This window comes from Lepidochelys kempii, chromosome 6 (genome assembly GCF_965140285.1).
Source record: "Lepidochelys kempii isolate rLepKem1 chromosome 6, rLepKem1.hap1, whole genome shotgun sequence".
Lineage (NCBI taxonomy): Eukaryota > Metazoa > Chordata > Testudines > Cheloniidae > Lepidochelys > Lepidochelys kempii.
This window is the reverse complement of record NC_136385.1, coordinates 20,862,559-20,883,038: the sequence shown is the minus strand read 5'-3', so window position 1 is coordinate 20,883,038 and position 20,480 is coordinate 20,862,559. Positions and strand designations below refer to the sequence as shown.

Genomic DNA, 20,480 nt, shown 5'->3' with positions numbered 1-20,480 from the left:
TTTAACTACAGTTTTTGACATAGCCTTGAAAAATTATTTTTTCATTGCTTTCACACCATATTTGACCAAATGCTGGGTAATTCCTTGGCTAATGTTCTTGACAACATCTAATGGAGAGAGATTTTGATTTTGATTTCCTTCATTTCTAGTTTTGTCTCTTTAACATGACAAGACTGGACTATTGCTTATCTGTGCCAGATCATCAAAAGCCAAAATCTACATTTCACTCATTGGCCCAACAACATGTCTAAAATGTGGGTTAAATCATCTTTTCCACAAGTTTGCCTCACTTGGTCATTTTGTATTCCATATACAAGCCTCTTGATTATTAAGAGTCACATTATTCCCCAAATTCAAGTTTGAGCTTTAATCACCGAGTTAGTCACTTATAAATTAACTGACTCATATTGCCCTTGACTATGAATTTTTAAAAACTGAATGTCTCTCAGATGTAATATTTTTCAAGGTTTAAGTAATTCTAAAATCATAGACATGTAGGGCTGCAAGGGACTTCACAAGGTCATCTAGTCCTTCCCTCTGTGCTGAGGCAACATTAAGTAGACCTAGTCAATCCCTGACAATGTTTGTCTAACCCATTCTTTAAAACATCCAGTGGCAAAGATTCCACACTGTTGTGGGTAACCTGTTCCAGTGCTTAGCTATCCTTACAGTTAGAAAGGTTTTCCTAGTATCTGTATACATCATCTATGCCAAATCCTCTTTATGTCTTCTAGTCCCTCCTTCCATGTAAAAGCATCAGACGTTTGCAATACTGCTGATCCTGACATGCAGAGAAACATCATGGCTGGCATTTTAGTTGCTTTCTCTGAGATCTCCATCAGTACGAGAAAAACATCAAACTGTTTACATGCTGACACCGTTTTCTTGTGAGGATTCCTTGCAATTCCAATGGGGTCAGTCCTCCAATTTTGCTTTTATGTATCTCCTGACACCACATAGTATTTAGCAAGCACACAGGAGTTAGACTGGCTAGAGAGAAGGTACAACACTTTTATAAACTGCATGAGCATCAGATTCAGACTGCTCCAGCTCCTAGAAACATTTGGACATTTCCAGAACAGTCATTAGCAGTGTCACTACTGTAATAATGCCATAATACCTATCCTTACAGTACTCAGCAAACCCTTCCTCATGGCTTTCTTATTGCTCTGTGTGCCATTACTCAAGGTCTGACCCAATGCCCATTGAAGCCACTGGGAGCCCTTCCGTTGACTTCATTGGGAATTAGGTTGGGCCCTCAATGCACACTCAGGGGTCACAAGGCTTCTGATAGCATATTGCCTCTGGTATAGGTCCATAAGATAGTTTGGGTGTTGCTTTTCTGCATGTGCAGTCACGGCCAGATCCTGCAGACTTTACTCCAGCAAAACTCTCTGTGAAGTCAACAGGAATTATGTGCAAGCAAGGATTAGGGAAAAACTTCAGGATTTGTGCCTAAATGCTCTTAGGGCTCTGAAGTGGTGATCTTTGATTTTAGTAGAACACCGTTAACTAGGGGGTTCTTAACCTTTATCACACTGTGACCCAGGCCCAACTGGGTAATTTAGATTACAAGATCTTCAAGGCAGTGATAGTGTCTTTTAGGTATCTAAAGATATGCCATGAATATAAATAGCACCATAAACAATGAGCAACAGTACTACTAATAACAGACTGATTGGTCCACAGGTGCTCCCAAAAATACTTTCTGGTGATGCTTTCTCAGAGGTGACATGGGATTTGATGCAATGGTATTTGGAGCAGTTCTGGTATCTGAGAGCTACTAATTACAAGTGGCTGAGCAAATCTGCATCAGCAGATGACCAGCTTGTAGGAACAGCTTGCCACCCTACTGCTTTCATTTCCTAGGTGATACCTGACACTCTTCTGAATCGTCACAGACAGCACCGTCTTTCTGAATCACTGTCAGTCCCACAGCCGATTTAGAAATGTCTTTGAACTAGGCATTCCCAAGGAGAGTTACAGCCTTTTCTTCTTTTAAATGAACCGTTTAAAATTATCTTTGTTTCCAATTTCCTGTAAAAGCCTCATAAGAAGCTTGAAAATATTTATTTCCCAAATAATTTGTATCCCTTCGCCATCTGGTAAATACAAGAGATCCCAACGTAAAAACAACAAAGCTCTCCAGTGCCATAGTGACTTTAATCTCAAAGTGTGTTGCAAACATTAACTGACTAATTAGGCCTGCTGTGTGATATGTAAAGGCTATTTAGAGATCACTGCAGGGCTTAATTCAGTTGCATCCGATGAAGTGAGCTGTAGCTCACAAAAGCTTATGCTCAAATAAATTGGTTAGTCTCTAAGGTGCCACGAGTCCTCCTTTTCTTAATTCATAATGAAAGAGGTGCCAGGGATCAATCAATGATTTACTTTAATAACTTATGTGGCAAGCCCAGAGGTGCCAGGGCTATGAACTGCCAAGCCTAGAGGTGCCAGGTCTCAGCCTGGCAAGCCCTGGCACAAATTAACCACTGATCTCTGTCCCTGCCACTGAAATACACCCACTTCTGGTGTGGAATATGGCAGCTGTGGTAGTGTACAGCAAAATTACAGGAGAGAAAGCGAAGAAGACTGTATCCATTTGAAACTACAGGTGATAATTAGGTGGCAAAATAACTGCTCAGACTGGACTTTGGCTAAAACACTGGAGTTAATGCCCCTGCTTTGCAAAAGGTGCTGTGGGAGCTTGGATTACCATAAGTGGCCAAGACCTTGGATTTGTGTGTCATCCTATAAACATAACACACACTGAAAAACGACAAAAAAAACCCCCAGTCATAGGAAGGGAAAGAAAAAGCCTCCTCACACACTCACGCTGCAGGACAAGCCCTCCAGTTGGGTCATTTCAAGAGACTTGCAAGAGTATCAGAGCAGACTTGCAACTGTATCAGAACAGTCTATCATTCTTTATGGCCATTTATCACTAAGAAAGAGAGAGATGGAGCCTCAGCCTGTTTGCTCTCATAATACTAATTGGGCTGGATTTTCTCTTTGGGAAACAATGATTTGTGTCCCTGGATTCTAGAAGCTGCAGCAGAAATTTATTGGCCAGCCCCATTTTGCATATTTCCTCATTTATGTGCCTGCAAAACGGTATGTGTAGATTTGATCACAATTTTCTAGCTGAAACATTTTTCTACCAAAATAAAATAAAATAAAAAGCAGGGAATTAATAAAAAAAAAATCCTGATTTTTTCTGTGGGGAAAAAAGCCATTTTCAATTTTTTTTTTTTTTGAGTTTTGGAATAAAATAAACATATACATTTAATTCTGCTTTGCACTTTTCAGCAAAGGAACTGAAATCAGCAAGAGCCGAACCAAAGTCGAACGGTCTTTGGCAAGAATCTTTCCAGTAGACTCTGCAGTTTAGTTCTATGACCCCCCCAACCAGAAGATCAGCAAATTATAGCTTGCTTGGGTAATGGGTTAATTGACAGGGTAACAAGGCACATGGGGCAGTAGACCCAATCATCCAGCCACTTCCTTGTCCCTACTGGGGCTGAATCCATCCCTGCAGTGTGTGCATTTTCTTTCCAGTGACAAGTTTCAGGAGTGGTGCTTTCAGATTGGCAGGGTTAGTGCATTCCACAATAATGGTGCGGCTGCAGGCTGGGAGGAGCAAACTGCCATTATGGCCCAGATCCTCAAAGGTATTTGAAATCAATGGTAATTCAGCATCTAGATGCCTTTGAGGATCTGGGCATGGCTACATCTGAGCTGGGAGGTGTGACTCCCAGCTTGGATAGACGTACCAGCACTAGCTCTGCTTGAGCTAGCGTCTAAAAATAGCAGTGTGTCCCTGGGGGCACAGGCAGCTGCTTGGGCTATCTGCCCTGAGTACAATCCCACCTGACCTCCGGGTACATAATGGGGCACCTAGCCCGAGCTGCCACACATGCTGCTGCTATTTCTAGGTGCTGATTCGAGTAGCGCCAGCACGGGTATCCCTACGTGAGCTGGAATCATACCTCCTACAGTACAAATGTGGATGCACTCTCTGCTTGCTTGCATAGCAGAACTGGCAGCTGCCATTAGCTGGTCTGTTTGTTCAGTGGGAGATAAACCAACCACTGCTCTCCTCCACTGAAGCCAATTTCAGATAAGGGGCATGAAGATGAGTTACTCTGTGTGCTTTAAACTGTGCCACATGCAGAATCTCTCATTCCACAATGCCCACCCAAGTTCCCACGCAGGGTTAAAACAGGGCTCCCGTACAGTTCACCCTCTTCCTTGGCTGTTTGGACCCTAGCCCAGCTATCCTGCTTGCACTGAAATAGGACCAACTGGAGGCTTTAGATGTCTGTTTTCATTTCACCTTTCGAGCGCTTTTCCTGAGACTCACCTTGTGACGGCACTAATTATTGTCGAATTTCCCAGCGTAGCTGCCATAAGAGCAAAAATGCCAATGTATTTATCCCCTTCCAGTTCTTTGGGTGGCTGGACTGTCTGTTCCGCAAATGTGTTTCCTTCAGCACCTTCAAAAGTCACATACTGCGCTCCCAGTCTCTGCCACAAGAGGCTCACCCTGTCCATGTACCAGTTTCTTGCAGCATCATTGGTCACATTCAGCCGGACAGAAAATTGCCCTTTCCACTTGGTAAGCAGAGGAGTCTGTGATACAGCAAGGGTATTATGAGGCTGGGTTTGAACCATTATACACTTACTAATTCCAGAGCGTCTACCATTACACTAGCTAGGATAGAATTGTAAAAGCTCTCAGTCCCCATGCACCAGGACATAAGCTGGTCACTAGGTGAGGTCAGGAAGATGTTCTCTCCCATGATATAATATGCCATGTTATTATTTTGCATTATTATTAAAGTAGATAGCACTGAGCTTTTATTTTCTTCTGAAGCCAATGGCATAGGGCATTGTTAGAGATAATATTCTGGATGTATACTGGTTGGGCAACCCTTGAAGTGACTTGTGGAAAGCATGACTTGCTGACACACGAGAACTGGCAGCTCTGTATTGCTGGTGAAAGGCCTGATCCAGTGCCCACCTGAAGTCATGAGGAGTCTTTCTAACAGGCTTTGGATCAAACCCTAAGTGCCTACACTTCTCCCCAGGCTATTGGCAGCAAGCCTGAAAATTCCTTTAATTGAAAATCAAGCTTACCAGTAAAAAATCCTTTGTAAATTATGACATGTGTGTCAGTGAATAAATATTGAAAAGAGCATCGCGAGGTATTTTTCATTGTGATGGGTGGACCGGCCCCATACTGCGACTGAGAGAGTTAACCCTTCCCTCCTAGCAGAGGAAGCCATGCCCCTGAGGCTCTGCTGGGCAAGCTCTGACTGGAAGTCAGGTATAAAAGCCTGTAGAGCTGTTCAGTCAGGGCTGGTGGCTGAGGAGGAAGGCTCAGTGGAAGTGCCAGCCCAGGAGCCATTATAGCCCTTACCGGGGAGAGCTGAAGAGCCAGAAACCTGGACCAGAGGCTTGCAGCTATCAAAACCCCAGGAAGTGTCTGGTGCTGAGAGCCCTGGAGACCCTGACACTACAGGGACTACGGTGACTGGAGGACTGGTAGGAAGAGGCCCAGGGAAGGTAAGGGAGTGGTACCTCCCACCACTATGAGGTCAGCGTGTTTCAGTCGGATTCCCCGCTGACCCTGTGGCGGATCATTCCACCCCGACAGGGTCCTGGGTTGGAGTGGTGAAGGTGGGTGGGCCGGGGCTCCCCTACCGGGGGTCGCTGCCCCCCCCCCTTTTTGAGACGACTTAATTCCCTGACCACTTGCTTGCCTCAGAGGATTTAGAGGGACTCTGGCCATTGGGCCATACTGCTCTAGGAGTGTACTATATGGATTATGGCTGCCAGGCTGCACTATCCCACTAGGGGGAGAGAGTTTAGAGGGACTCTGGCCATTGAGACACACCACACAGACTGCCGAAGGGGTAGTAGAACAGACGTAGCTGCAGAAAGGCGGGGTTACTCCTCGCCTCCCCCTAGATCAAAGGGGTGGATGAGGTACAAAACCCGCCACATTCATACTTAACTATTTATTTTATTTTGATTTAAGATATCCTTCTGGAAGCTTGAAATCTACTTGGTTACCAAAAAATGATCTGCATTGCTCCACCATGTAATGGTTCATTATTGTAAGATTTGCCAGGAATACTGCGTTGCATTTGTAATCTACTGTAGGAGAGTGTGGGTCTTTGCCCCCTTCTACTGGCTGGTCCTCGTCAGAGGCCAGTGATTGCTACAGCTGCCAGCTTCAGGCCTTAGTCCATGAGCTAAAGTGGAAGAGACTCAAGCTTTTACCCCTAATGGCCCAAGAGAGGTTGGCTTTGGCTACAAATACCCTGGTTTTATCATGCTAGGCTTGCAGCTGGGTACTGAGTTATGAGTACTGCCCATTTATTGTAAGATTGCTTATGAAGACTGGGCTTATGGACTCTCTTCTAATTTAGAACTGAAAGGGGGAAATAGTTTTATGGGCTTTTCACAGGAAATGTAGGAAAAGATATAGATAAGACTATCTAATAATTGGCCCCACATTGACCTAACTGTGCCTGGTTTTAAATCCAGTTACAATGCACATTTTAAAACATTTCATAATTTACTCTCTGTAGTAACATACCCCAGTGCCACAAGAGTACTGGTATGAAACTGAGCCTCTAGCAAAAGAGATTTAGCTTTTCAATATAGCACACAAATCTGTGTCAGTCAGGAGTTATTTTGGTTAACAGACAACTAAAGTGGGTAATATTTTTTTCAGTGACACATTCTATTAAAAAATCCAAGATATGGCTTCATTTATATTAAATGTTACATGTCTGAGACTGGATCACTAATATTTAAACACCGTCTAGTATAGTGTGCCGCACTGATTATCTGTTACTGCGGAAAGAGTGTTTAACCAGCCAAGTGTTTCTTATACCTGTTGGCTTCTTCTGAGTTCAGACTCTCTAGATTTAAGTGATTGGATCAGAAAAGCAATATAGGCTTGTACCGGGTGGCTGTCGAATTTTGATTGGAGGCTCAGCCAGTAATTTTCTTTGCCCTCTTGCAGAGACATCAGAAACAGCTGGGAGTTAATGCTTGTGTACGGGGACAGAGTTATAGAAAACTTCAGAGATTTAATTAATGAGGGGTCCCTGGTGTGTCTCAGAGCATGCATCTTCCTGCTAGCCATGGGCAAGTGCATATGGTCCTGGAGGGAAGGAAGAGCAGAGTGCACTATTAGTCAATACTTTGAACACAGGTCATCAAGGTAACTTGAAACTGATGGCCAGAGAATGCAAGGCTTGGCAAGTCAGATTAGTTAACAGTACAGTCTTCATGAGTAGCAGTATCACAGTATCATGTAGATACTCCAACTGAGATTGGGGGTCCCATTGTGCTGAGGGCTGCACATACACTGAATGAGAGAGAAGCTCTGCTCTGAAGAGTTTACAATCAATATAGACAAGATAGAAAGACTAAGGGACTGATTTTACAGTTTTGGAACTGAAGTAAAGACAGATTACGGGGCAGATTTTCAAAAGAGCTCAGCTTTCATTTAAACCACTTAACTCATTGAGAACTCCTGGGAGCTGAGCGGTTTTGACAATCCAGCCACTTGATTCAGGTACCTAAAATGGGAGCTGAACTCTTGAAAATCTGGCCCACGGTCACACAGGGAGTCTATGGCAGAGCTGAGAACTGAACCCAACTCTCCCGAGTCCCAATTCAGTACCTGAACCACAAGAACATCCTTCCTCTCAAATTAAATAGCCTTCATCATCCCTTAAAGAAAATAACCACAACCCGCAAACAATTCAGGAGCACACTAAAGGTAAGCCTACACTGCAATCGAAGGTGTGATTATAGTTTGGATAGACATCCCCACATATATACCGGCCTTTATACTAGCTTAGCACAGCTAAGTGAAGATGTGGCAGAGGGGTAAGTACGTGTGTTCCTAGCCTGCACTGCCGCATTGTCACTGCTATTTTTAGGCATGTGAGCTAAATGAAAGCTAGCTCAGGGATACTCTCACGAATGCAGATCACACCTCTGACTGCAGTGTAGACGTACCCTACGTGCAAAACAACTTGTATTATTCTTAAGATTAGATTTAGAAAAGTACATACCCCCTCTTTAATGATGCGCTTATAATTATGTTACATGCAAATTACTAGAGCTAGTCCAAAAATGGTCATTTTTGAGAATTTTTGAAAACTTCAAAAAATTTCATTTTTCAGGTTTCAGAAAGGATAATTTTTTTGTTTGTTCAAAAAAATTATTTTTTTTTTTTGCAAAAATTTTATCCCATTCACCCCCATCTTCTCTCTCATTTTTCCATTTGGAAAAGGACACTGAAAAAGGGGGTGGCAGGGAAAGGAGAAAAAAAGAAGCCAAAAGCTGAAAGTTTTTAGTTTTCATTTTTTTTCCCAGAGAAAATTTAGAAAAACCATGAGGTTTTTTGTTTTTGAACAAAGTCGATTTTCCAATGAGAAAAATTATTTGAAAACTTTTATCCAGCCCTACTGTTTGCCATAGAGATGGAGGGGGACAGCCTCAGATAACATCCAAACCATCTCCGATACTCTCCCATTCCCCTGCACACAACCTTTTCAAAGGTTCAAATATTCCATTACGTTCTCCCACCGACCAAACCATGCACTGGTCACCACTTCTTACCTTTGGGGGTGGGACCTCTTCGAAGAGGAAGCCCTCTCTGCCATATCTCCTAAAGTAGATCTCTGGGGGCATCGGGTTTGTACATCAAAAAATGGCCCATTCCCTGCTCTAGAGTAGCAGAACCCCATCACCCCTTTTTCTGGGCTTTCCTAAGCAGTCCCTCAGTTTGCCCTCACCCAGCATAAATGCACATACCGCATTGGAAAGCAACATTGTGGAATGTTCATTGAGAGCAATTAGCCCCTCCCCGAGATGATGTCTTTTCAATCTGTTGAAGAAAGACCTTAATCCTCGCTCCATTTTGGCAGCAGAATCTGCTGCTTTGTAATGCCTCCAGATTGGCAACCTGCATCAGAATAATTAAAAAAAAAAAAGGCTTGCTTGATCTTACCAGATATTTATTATGTCTAGCCTCCCACAGCTGGGCAGAAGATACATGACACAAGGTCTCTGAAGACAGTGCATCTACGGGGGGTGTGGGAGAGAGTAAAAGGAGGAAATGGTTGGAGAATACAGCCCTCTTCCCACCAAACAGTATATGATCTAGATCCACTTGGAGCATTACTTTAGATATTGATTGCAGAAGGAATGGGAATGTTCTTCCCCAGTGAACTAGACTTTTGGATCCTTGCTTTTGAACCAATCAATTAATGGAGCTACTACTGAACACCAGAAGAAATGAAAATGTTTTCATTAAATTTCTTATTTTACATTCACTGGGAGACTGCATGGCTCAGGGCACTGGGTACGGAGCTTTTCACTCTGGATTGCTGGTGGAAATCCATCCCAGTTTAATAGGGGCCAAGGTTTTGCTGCCACTGGATAGTTGTTTGGTGCCTTCTGGAATGGGAAGATTTTTCTCTTACCCTAATATGTCAGTGTTTGGCAGCCTCCTCTCCTGCTCTGAGAGCTGACTCCCCACTTCCTGGTGGGCAGAGGTGATGTTTTGACTGATGCACACCATGTACTGTAGGGGGAACATGGATATGCTGGAAGGGCTCTCCAGACAGAAGTGCCTGTTGCTCTCCACTGAGAGGGAGATGGGGACATCTGGTGCAACTGTCACTGTCACCCCTTTAGAGACAACAAGAGGCAGCATTAAAGTCAGGGAACATCCCCATTTCAGACGCCCCCCCTTTCCTCCTCCCTCCTGCCACGCAAATGCCTCTCTTCTCCCTGCATGAACCCTTAGTTTGCTTCTAAAAATATTCAGGAATCCCCCAGACTTGCCTCATATTTCCTCCTCTTTCTGTCTGTGGTTGTACAAAAGGACATCTGAAAGAAATCGCGGGCTAAAGGGGAACTCTCTGAACTATCCACAGGCTGGAATGTGGTCACTGTGGTGGGACTGGACCATGCCATCTATAGCCAGGGTGTACTGCACCCCAGATTTGCTCACCACTCCGAAGCAGCTGGGTGGTGGAATAAAGCAGTATAGTCAGCTGAGACCAAGGTCATGCAGAGGGTTGCGTGCCTTTTGGGTCACCAGCCATCTCAAGAAGACTTTGTGGCTTAGGCTGAATAGAATGAGAACAAGAAGACTGACCTGCCCATCCAGACCCTGAAATTAATCACTTCCAGAAGAACGGGAGTCATAACATCATCTTCCTAACCTTGATTAGTTTTTCCTGTATCCAAAGACACCCCTTAGTGAAGTGCCGAGTGCCAGCAATCACTGTCTGGTCCACAACTGCAGTTACAGGTCCCTACACCACGCAAGTCAGAGAGCTGATGAGTTCAAACCTGTTTTTCACTTTAAATATTTTATTTTTCCTTTTTGGGAGACATCTCTACTTTTTACTATTTTAGGGTGTGCATGCGTGGTTGGATGCTTATAGGTATAGTAGATCCTGTTAAGGACACAAAGGGAGGAACTAGAGAATATTCCCTAAACTTTGCCTTAAAATAATACAATGTGTTTGTTACTTGTTCTCAGAAAGTCTTCATAGAAACAAAACTGTCATTGTTCAGTGAAAAAGTTGGTAAAACTTTCTTTTATTAAAGTATCTTGGTAAAGTTTATATTTGAGGGGAAAGAGGAAACAGATTAGCTCAGAGGTGGTGTTAGCCCAGTGGAGACCTGTAAAGAAGCGGACTCACCCCTGCGGCGCCTCCTACTGGCTGTTGGGAATTAACACTTTTCCAGCCTGGAGTGCCCTCTGCAGGCCGGTGATCCACCCAGCTCTGGCCCTTGTGTCCCTCACAGACCCCGGTGCCCCTTTCTCTGGGGTTCTGCCCCCTGGCAGTACCCGCACACTCTGCCTCTCCCCTTCCCAGGGAACCCCCAACCCACTATCCCCACCTTGCCTCAGTCTGGGCTACTACCAGTCATCACCAAGCCCCCACTCCTTCGGGCAGACTGCAGTATAAAGGCCACTCATCATAGGCAAGGGGGTTTGGACCTGTTGCCTTCCTCTGCCTCCCAGTACCTCTATGGGCCTTCGGCCAGGCCCCACAGCCTGGGGAGTTGCCAGCCTGGAGTGCCCCCACTCAGCCTGCATCTTCCCCAGCATGGCACTACTCTCAGTACCCAGGCTGGCCCTACTCTCTCCCAGCCTAGAGAGAGACTCCTTGGGCCCTTGGCTCACAGCCTTTTTACACAGGCCAGCTGACGCCTGATTGGGGCATGGCCCCACTGCGGCTGCTTCCCCAATCAGCCTTCCCCAGCCACAGCCCTCTCCAGGGCTGCTTTTAACCCCTTCTATTTTAGGAGCAAGGTAGCCACCCTCCTACAGGACCCTAAACAGAAATATTTTGGGGGGCTCGCCACACAACACATAATATAAAGCAAATAGGAGCCTCCTTGAGCTGCTCGGGGCCCTAAGCAATTGCTCAGTCTGTTTATGCCTAGCGCCGGCTCTGGGTTATCCTCTGTACCTAACAGTGTATGCAAGGAGGAAAGCTTTAATTGACTTTTGAGACAGCGGCACAGATGTAAACAAATCTGGTTTCTATACTAAAATATCCACCCAGCTAAAGATTGGTGTCATTCCAGAGAGTAAAAGTTCTGACTGGTTTGTAATTAAGCAAACAGTTATCTCCTTGAACTTCTGCTTTAGGATTAAGAACTGATTATTTGCTGTGTTAATCTGATTTGACTAAACTGATTTCATGCCAGTATTGCTGCTAATTAGTTCAGTTGACCTTAATTTGATAATGGAGTTGATTAACGCTGAGTTTGATAGAAACTGTCATAGTTTAGCCTTATTGATATGACCTTTTTGATTATTTATTATTTTTAATAACATAGAGCCATTTTCCCCCTAAGTAAGTAATCTGGGCCCAAATCATAGAGAGCCTTTGGAGGGCATGAGCTGATCTACCTTGGAGCCCAGGTATTCCTCCCTAAATTAATGCTTTGGTTCTCACAACTGGGAATAGAAACCATGTCTCCTGAGACCCAGTTTGATGCTTTCTCCATTGGCCCATGTTGCCTCTCCTCAAGTGAAGCTAAACTTCCACCTTCAGCGTTCTGATACCGCCCTTGTATTCATGGGGGTGGGGGCTCAACATTAAAAGTTTTCATTAACCATTTTTTAAATTTCTCAAAAACATTTCTGTTCATATTGGCTTTAGCAAGCTCCCTGTTTCAAAAAAAACAAAAAACAAAAACCCACAAGGAAAAAAACACACTAAATTTTCACCCTAAATTATTTGATTTCTTGACAGGGCTGGAGGGTGAACAAAAATCTGGATGACACAGCAGGGCCATTAGTAAAAGGTGAAAGAAATGTAAAGAATTTGAAGAACAGCAGAATTCAAAGGCCTCCAACTGAGATCAGAGCCTCATTGTGCTAGGTGTATATGTCCAGAATAACACATTATCTGTTTCTTCTTTCCAGGGAAGAGACCAAATGTGGGGGGGGGGGGAAGGAAGCACTACTGTCTCTCATTTTACAGCTGGGGCAGTGATGCACAGGGAGGTTAAGTGACATGCCTAAGATCAGACAAGGAACCTGTGGTAGGGCCAGGATCTGACCCCAGATCTCCTGAGTCTTGGTACCTTAACTGTCAGACCACACTTCCTTTCCAACCTAGCTAGAATAACTACAGTAAAACTCAGAATCTGACTGAACCACCATCCCCAAAAAGAATCTGCATTGGAGCAGAGCTTTCCTTGTTGGGGGAGGAGAAGATACATTTATATTATATAAAGTTGTATATCAGGCTTTTGAACTCTTGTCTGAGCAGTGAATTATCTATAAAATTCCTAGGCAAGCAATTTCTTTTGTCCTCATTCTATTCAGCCTAAGCCACAAAGACACAAACCAAAAAAGTCATTGTTACATATTGGATTTCACTAAAACATTCCACTGCTCAGCTGCTGGGACCCGTAAATCCATTTCCCATGACAGATTTTATATTTCATGCATGAAAGTTTAGTTTACAAATCCAACATGACCCTCTCAGTCTTTGAAGCCTGTAACTCAAAGCTCTCAATACACAAGCTCTGATTGGGTTTTCTACATCTAGGTCTTGATCCTGCTTCTGTTGAAGCCAATGGCAAAAGGAACATTGAGTTCAGTGGTCCCGGATCAGGCCTCTAGTTTCTGCATGAGATTTTGACTTCTAATCAGCTCCATAAATGTTTGTGCAAATACACATGCTGTCTGACTGGTATGGACATCCTGCCATAATGCTGCCAAAAGGAAAGCCCTTCGTTGCCTCATTTAGCATTCTGAGGGTACTTCTGTTAAACAAGCAGAAGGCAGTGCATGTGTAAAAACCATCACGCAAACTCTCACGGGTCTCAAATCATGATATACATTTCACGCCCTTCTATTTGCAATACTGCTAACCCAGAAGGTTCCAAAAAATCAGAAGTCCAGGCTTCCTAAAATCACGCGATTGGCTTAAAAATTATGACCTTACAAACAAATTGTGTGTGTGTGTGTGTGTGGGGGGGGGGTTCTGTCTTTTCATTTCGGAGCATTTAGGTTGCCCTCTAGTTATGTTTCAAGTTTTATCTGCAAACACGAGGGCTAGACACGTTTTTTTTAAATGAAAGCTGAGATTCTCATATAATCACCTGATTCCAGGAGTTGGGGCTTCAAGAAAAGTACCAGATACCATGAGACTCAGATAAAACAGAACTGGCAGCAGAGTCATACATTATATTAGATTCTGACTTTGACTATGTGTCTGCACAGATGAGCAAGAGCCAGGAGGTAACAGGAACTACCCCATACACTGCTAGGCTGGCTACCTAGGCCTTGGGATTGGGTGCTATGATGCATGGCTAGAAAGGGTTAAACATCCTGCAAAATAATTAACCCAGGGAAGATGTGGGGAGATAACGTTTGTGAAAAGAACATCCTATCTTGTAAATGAATTATAAACATGGGATACCTCAGTATTCATCTCTCTTTAAAATGTGCTGTGAATGGCAGAGGAACAAGCAAATAGCCTTATGTTAATTCCTATAGCTAAGTACCAGTGATGGAGGGAGGGATAGCTCAGTGGCTTGAGCATTGGCCTGCCTAAACCCATGGTTGTGAGTTCAATCCTTGAGGGGCCCATTTAGAGATCTGGGATAAAAATTGGTCCTGGGATAAAAATTGGTCCTGCTTTGAGCAGGGGGGTTGGACTAAATGACCTCCTGAGGTCCCTTCCAACCCTGAAATTCTATGGACCCCCTTCAAAGTCATCATAATTACCTTTTGTTCCCTGAGGAATTCCAACTTGTCAAAAGACATGAAATTGTATAAAAGATCCTTGGGTCCTGATTCTGTCATCTCAGATCTGCTTAGACTTCATCAGGGGAAGTTTGAGTCACAAGACTGAGGTCCCAGTTATGCTGGAATGCCCTAAATATGAGGTTTGGACATTGGACTATAACCTATGAACTGAAGTCTGAAGGAACTCTTTGCATCTACAAAGCTCACCATCTCTGTGAATCTGAACCTCAACGAATTGAACTCATGTCTGTATGTATATTGATCTTTTAACCATACTCCCTCTATTTTTGTTTTTTAATATATTTTAGTTTAGTTAATAAGAATTGGCTGTAGCGTGTATTAGGGTAAGATCTGAAACATTCATTAACCTGGGAGGTAATGTGTCCAGTCCTTTAGGATTGGTAGAACCTGTTCTTTTATATAATAAAATAAGATTTACAGAAACTTTCATCATATTTGATGTTGGTACCTGGATGGGGGACTGAGGCTGGATCACTTTAAGGCAGGGGTCTCAAACACGTGGCCTGCGGGCCACATGCAGCCTGCGGAGTTGTTTCCTGCGGCCCACCATAGGCACCGACTCCACCGGCAGCCAAGCTCCCCTCCTTCTCCCTGTCTGAGCGTGCCACGTTCCCGCTCCTCCTCCTACTTCCCAGCACTTTCTGCTGCCAAACAGCTGTTTGGCAGTGCTTAGGACTTTCCATGCGGGAGGGGGGAGGAGCAGGGACACCGTGCACTCAGGGGAGGAAGTAGAGAAGAGGCGGGGCCGGGGCCGGGATTTGGGGAAGGGGTTGGAATAGGGGCAGAGAAGGGGAAGAGTTGGGGCAGGGACTTTGGGGAAGGGGTTGGAATGGGGGCGGGGAAGGGGTGGGAAGAGGCCTGTCAGGGGTGGGGCCTCATGGGACTAGATGAGCAGTCTGAGGTATGAAGTTCAGCATGTATGATTCTTTGCTGTGAGTAGTTGGGAAGAATGTTAAAAGTGGCAATGTATTTTGTATGAATAGTTACTTTAAAAAGCTCCTGCCATTACAGCTATGTTGATAGACTGTTAGTGTAGATCATCATCAGTGTTACTGACTGCGTAAGGAATAGTTACACGTATTTATATTTTATTAATACCCTTCTTTGCGTTGACAGGTTTCAGAGTAACAGCCATGTTAGTCTGTATTCGCAAAAAGAAAAGGAGTATTGGTTAGTCTCTAAGGTACCGCAGCTGGCTCCTCACTTAGGACCCCGGTCACAGGTGCATAGGAGTAGACACTGCTATTTGTCTACTTCCTTCCTTCCTGAAGCAGTTGGGTGGGGAGTGGGTGGAGCCTTGGCTCTACTTTCTCTCCAGCTTGACGGCCAGTGTAGCTGAGCCAGCATATAGAATTGGGCAGAAGTAGTTTGCTGATACTGTTAGCCAGCACTGTGTGGCTACCTACCTTCTAGGAGCAGGAAGGGAATTGTGACCCAAGTCACAAGGTAGATGTAGCATACACAGGAGGCTCTTGCTCATGATTGTGCCTAAAGACACAATACAGCCCTTTGACTTTATAAGTCTCTTCATTCCTGAATTTTAAAAAATGCAATAGATTTGAGACTTGGGGACTGTCGGAGGAGTTTGTGGAAGCCGGGGAGGTTAATAAAGGAGGGCTAGATGACTAGTATCACAGCCTCAGGGAGAGAAAGGAAGTGTCATGGGCCATGCTTGGATGCTGGAATAATGAGGGAAGGAATAGGCAGGCAGAGGAGTAAGAGCAGAAGGATCTGATTGGCTGGGGGACCAAGAATGGTTGCAAGCCAGCCAGAAGGGCTGCATGTAACTGCAGCTGCGCCAGGCATTCCAGGTCTAGTCCTCAGATGACACTTCCAACTGCATGTAGCTTGTCAGCTGGCAGAGACAGACATGGAGGAGTTGGTACCTGTGCAAAGGTACCAACTCAGGCAGGTCGCCCATTGCACCACCTTTCCCTCCCCAGTCACACTGCTATTTTTAGTGTGCTGGCTTAATCAGAACTAGTGCATGTATATCTACTTGAGCTGGAAATTACACCTTCAGCTGCAGTGTAGATGTACCCTGTCATCAGAATGGCAGCACCTCTACACCGGCTCTACACAGATGTAACTGTCTACCCAAGGTGTGGGGCAATGGAGACTCAGCCCTGCAGGGGGCATGTTTAAGGAATTGTGCTCATGACTCAGTTTCCATGCACATCCTCCTGAGGCACCATTTAATCTGTTCTGCTAGCACTCGGCATGAATGGAAGGAGAAGAATTTCCACAATGGATTCTGCAGCCAAAGTAGCAGCTGAAATAGTTATCTGAGACTTTCAGTAACTGATGCCACTAAAGACCTAAACACACATGCCATGTGCCCGGCAACGATACATAGTGCTAGCTGCCAAGGGCTTTTCCAGTACTGTATCTCTGGGTTGCCCTCAGTGAATGATATTGTCAGGTCAGCATGCATTGCAAAGAATAAATAGAAGATTTCTCTGCCAGGGCAGATCACTGGCCCATGTAGTCCAATATCTGGCTTTTGGCATTGCCAGTACCTGATGCTTCAGAGGAAGGGGTAAACACGTAACCAGGTGTGCAGTGTGGTATTTTGGAACTGGGATCTTGCAGATCATCTTTTACCCTGAGGCATGAGATCTGATTATCCTTTATTCTCTGAATGTACATAACTAATAGAGATATCAGTGTCATAAAATTATCCAGTTCTTTTCAAAATCCAGTCACAGGGACCTCTTGCAGCAGTGAATGCTTCAAATTAACAGTGTGAAGAGAAAAGATAAGGCATGCAATTTGGCTAATTTGTTAATGCTCATAGACACCAGTGGATCAATGGAGGGGCACATGTTGATGGCACTTCCACCTTTGGGTCACAAGATCTTTGGTTCAAGTTCCGCATTAGGAGAATGCCAATGGTCCAAGACAACACTCCTTCAATCAGTAAAAGTATATCCTAAATTAGGATTCCCAACATCCAAAGCTGTGGGTTTGCTAATTAATGTCAGCAGCAATGAGAAATCACAGCAAGAAAACTCTTCTTACCTGTTGATCCCAAAAAGTATTTTTCTAAGACAGATCCATAGCCAGTGGGATTTTTGGTGAGGTTGCTGATAACAAATGGCTGGGACTTTGTATTCACATTGTTCAAAGGCCAGCGCTGGGCTCTGATGCTTGCTCCTCCGTACCAGGAGACATTAGTCATTGAAAAACAATCCTACAACCAAACACAGAGCTCTGTTAGAAATGAAGATAGAAAACTTTGTGCCAGGGACTGATATATAGGATAATACATACATAGGGTAATAAAGAAGTGAGAGAGGGCTCTTTACAGTATGTGCTTAGAAAGGGAACAGGTTTAAGTGGATTGAGCAAGGAACTCTGTGCCAGTGACTCACTGGGGGGCCTTTGGAAAGTCAGAACCTCCGTGTCTCAAGCTTCCCCACTGGTAGCCTCCAGGATAATGACATTTCCCACACTGGATGCTGTGAGGATTAAGAAGTGAATGTTTTCCTAGTGCTTTGAGGCAGACTGCTCTGCAAGTGCACAATACTACCAGTGTTGCCAGCCCCAAATATTCAATAATCATGAGACAGTCCTTAATCCATGAAATTTTAAAAAGATATATCAATTGTAGGTACTTTTTCTTTGTCTTTTGGTATCTGAGCTTTTAACTTAACTTGAAAATGTGACTCAAATGTTTCCGCACAACCATAAGGCTAGAATTTTTTTCTTAAATGAAAGCTGAAATTCTGCATAATCACTTGAGTCCAGGAGCTGAGGATTTATTAACGCCAAGTATTGCAAGACTCAGTAAAATTACAAGAGTTGGCAACACTGTTATTCTATCATCTCAGGTACTATGTACATTACATGCCTTAAAAAGTGTCTACTTCTTATCAATCAAAAACTAAAGGCGATACTTTCCTTTTAAATCCTCTCAATGGATCTTGTCATCTGGGGAGTTCCACACATGCAGGGAAGGTGGAATATCAAAGCAGATATCTACTACCATGTGGACTCGAGAGGGAAATTTTGGTCCAGCTCCCTTACCCTATTGATTTTTGATGGTTTGCACTTCTGTAGATACAGCAAAAGTACTATAAATATTGTTCAATGTGTATTTTATTATCTATATTAAAGCTGACCAGGAAATATCCCCCCCCCCAAAAAAAACCCCACTGACAAAATATTGTTTTAATACAAAAAAAACCCAAAATCTGGAGGTTGATCAGGTTTTTAGCAACTGAAAAGTGAGTTTCTAAATTTATTTTTACAAAATTTCAATTTTTTGATGAAATTAGGGGTTTTTTGTGTTGGAATTCCCATTTAATCAAAACACAATTTTCCATCTAAAAGCTGACAGAAGGTTTTGACCAGCTGTGGTCTATATACGAGAGAGAGCATGCAGAGAAGAGCAGAACTGCAACTTTAACTTTAGCTGCTAATGTTCTGGCCCAAACTAGTAATCCTTATTTAAAAAATAAAGAAAAAAGCAGTCCTTTCAGGAAAACAGTAACCTACAAGTCTAGATTTTTTTTATTTTTAAATATAAGAACAACACTCAATAGCAGTGCATCAAAGCATAAACCTGATATAGAGATGGTGGAAATAAGAGTACTAGATTTTTAAGGCTAGAAGGGACATGTGCTGGATTGTAAAAACCCCACACTGGGGACAGAGGGTTAAAGAGCAGACCTGAGCCCGGGAGGCTCTGCCCCGACATATTTGCTGGGAGTGCTCACAATAGAGGTGGAGTTTAAAAAGGCAGGGCACAGCTCAGTCAGGGAGGTCAGTGCAAGGGAGCAGAGCTGCTCTGGTAGCTCCTTCAGGGATACAGAAGGAGTCCAATGCCATCTGGAACAGACCTCAACTGGGAGATGCAGGCTGCCAGTGGAGAGACAGCAGAGCGCCTGTCTCTGAGTGAGAGGGAAGAACCTCCAGACCCCTTTCAGTTGAGTATACATTGCAAGTCAATAGCCAGGCAACCACTGGGCCTTTAAAGAGACAGGGGCTGTAGTAGGAAGTGACCCAAGGAGCAGTCTTGGTGATACTCTTGCCTTTGCTGCACATCTGAACTGCCAGGCCCAGGGCCCTGGGTCGGAGTTTGGTGGAGAGGGATGGAGATTTCTTCCCCTACAAGAAATCCACAGACTTGAGCCACTAGATGCTACTGCCAACCTACGGACTTGAAACCATAATGGGGAATAGTGTGAGAGACCACCCTGAATCACAGGACTATTATGATAATAACGTGCATCACACAGGCCATAGAATTTCACCCAGTGGTTCCTTCCCTGAGCCCAATAACTTGTGGTTGAACTAGAATGTATCTTTTAGAATGACATCCGGTCTTGATTTAAAGAGGCCAAATGATGGAGAATTTACCACATTCCTTGGTAATCTGTTCGAATGGTTAATTGTTAAAAATGTGCATCTTATTTCCAGTTTGAACTTTGCTGAAATCAATTTCCAGCTGTTCTGCATTTGTCTACTAGATTAAAGAGCTCTGTAGTACCAGATATCTTTTCCCTGTGCAGATCAAGTCACCTGTTAACCTTCTCTTTGATACACTCAATCTATTTATCTTAAGTCTCTCTCATCATAAGGAATGTTTTATAGACCACAAACCATTCTTATAGCTTTTCTCTAAACTCTCTCCATCTTTTCAATATGCTCTTTAAAGTGTAGATGTTGGAACCGAACACCATATGCCAAGGGTGGTCTCACCAATGCCATACAGTGATAACACCACCTCCCTACTCCTATTCAATACTCACCCCTTTATACATATTGTGTATCCCAGCATCACCCTGGGAGTTCATGCTCAGTTGGTTATATACAATTTCCTCTCCCCCACCCCACCATCTCCTTTTCAAAAGTCATTGCTTTCCAGAATGCAGTCCCTTGTCCTGTAAGCATGGCCTACATATTTTGCTCCAAGGTGCGTGACCTTGCCTTTAGCTGTATTAACACATATTGGATTGTGCCCAGTTTATCAAGCAATCCAGATCATTCTGCATCAGTGACAGGTTGCTGTTTGCCTCTCCACCAGTCTGCGTCCTCCACAAAATTTTGCGGCGATAATTTTATATTTTCTTCCAGATAACTGACCCCAAAAGGGCCGAGAACCAATCCATAGGGGACCCCCCAT

The 20,480-nt window shown here is 43.9% G+C and overlaps 1 protein-coding gene across 5 annotated transcripts in view; it reads right to left on the bottom strand.

Moving 5' to 3' along the window:
• Positions 1 to 20,480, bottom strand: part of LOC140912529 (SITS-binding protein) — a 73,375-nt gene that overhangs the window by 42,629 nt on the left and 10,266 nt on the right. For 3 of the 5 annotated variants that reach the window (XM_073347042.2, XM_073347040.2, XM_073347036.2), the window contains exons 4-8: positions 17,372 to 17,543; positions 9,519 to 9,726; positions 8,848 to 8,998; positions 6,908 to 7,180; positions 4,364 to 4,632 (exon numbers count right to left, since the gene is read on the bottom strand). In XM_073347042.2, coding sequence (XP_073203143.1) covers positions 4,364 to 4,632; positions 6,908 to 7,180; positions 8,848 to 8,998; positions 9,519 to 9,726; positions 17,372 to 17,543 — 1,073 coding nt within the window. The remainder of the gene's footprint in view (positions 1 to 4,363; positions 4,633 to 6,907; positions 7,181 to 8,847; positions 8,999 to 9,518; positions 9,727 to 17,371; positions 17,544 to 20,480) is intronic. The other 2 variants (XM_073347039.2, XM_073347041.2) reach the window with 2 other exon arrangements.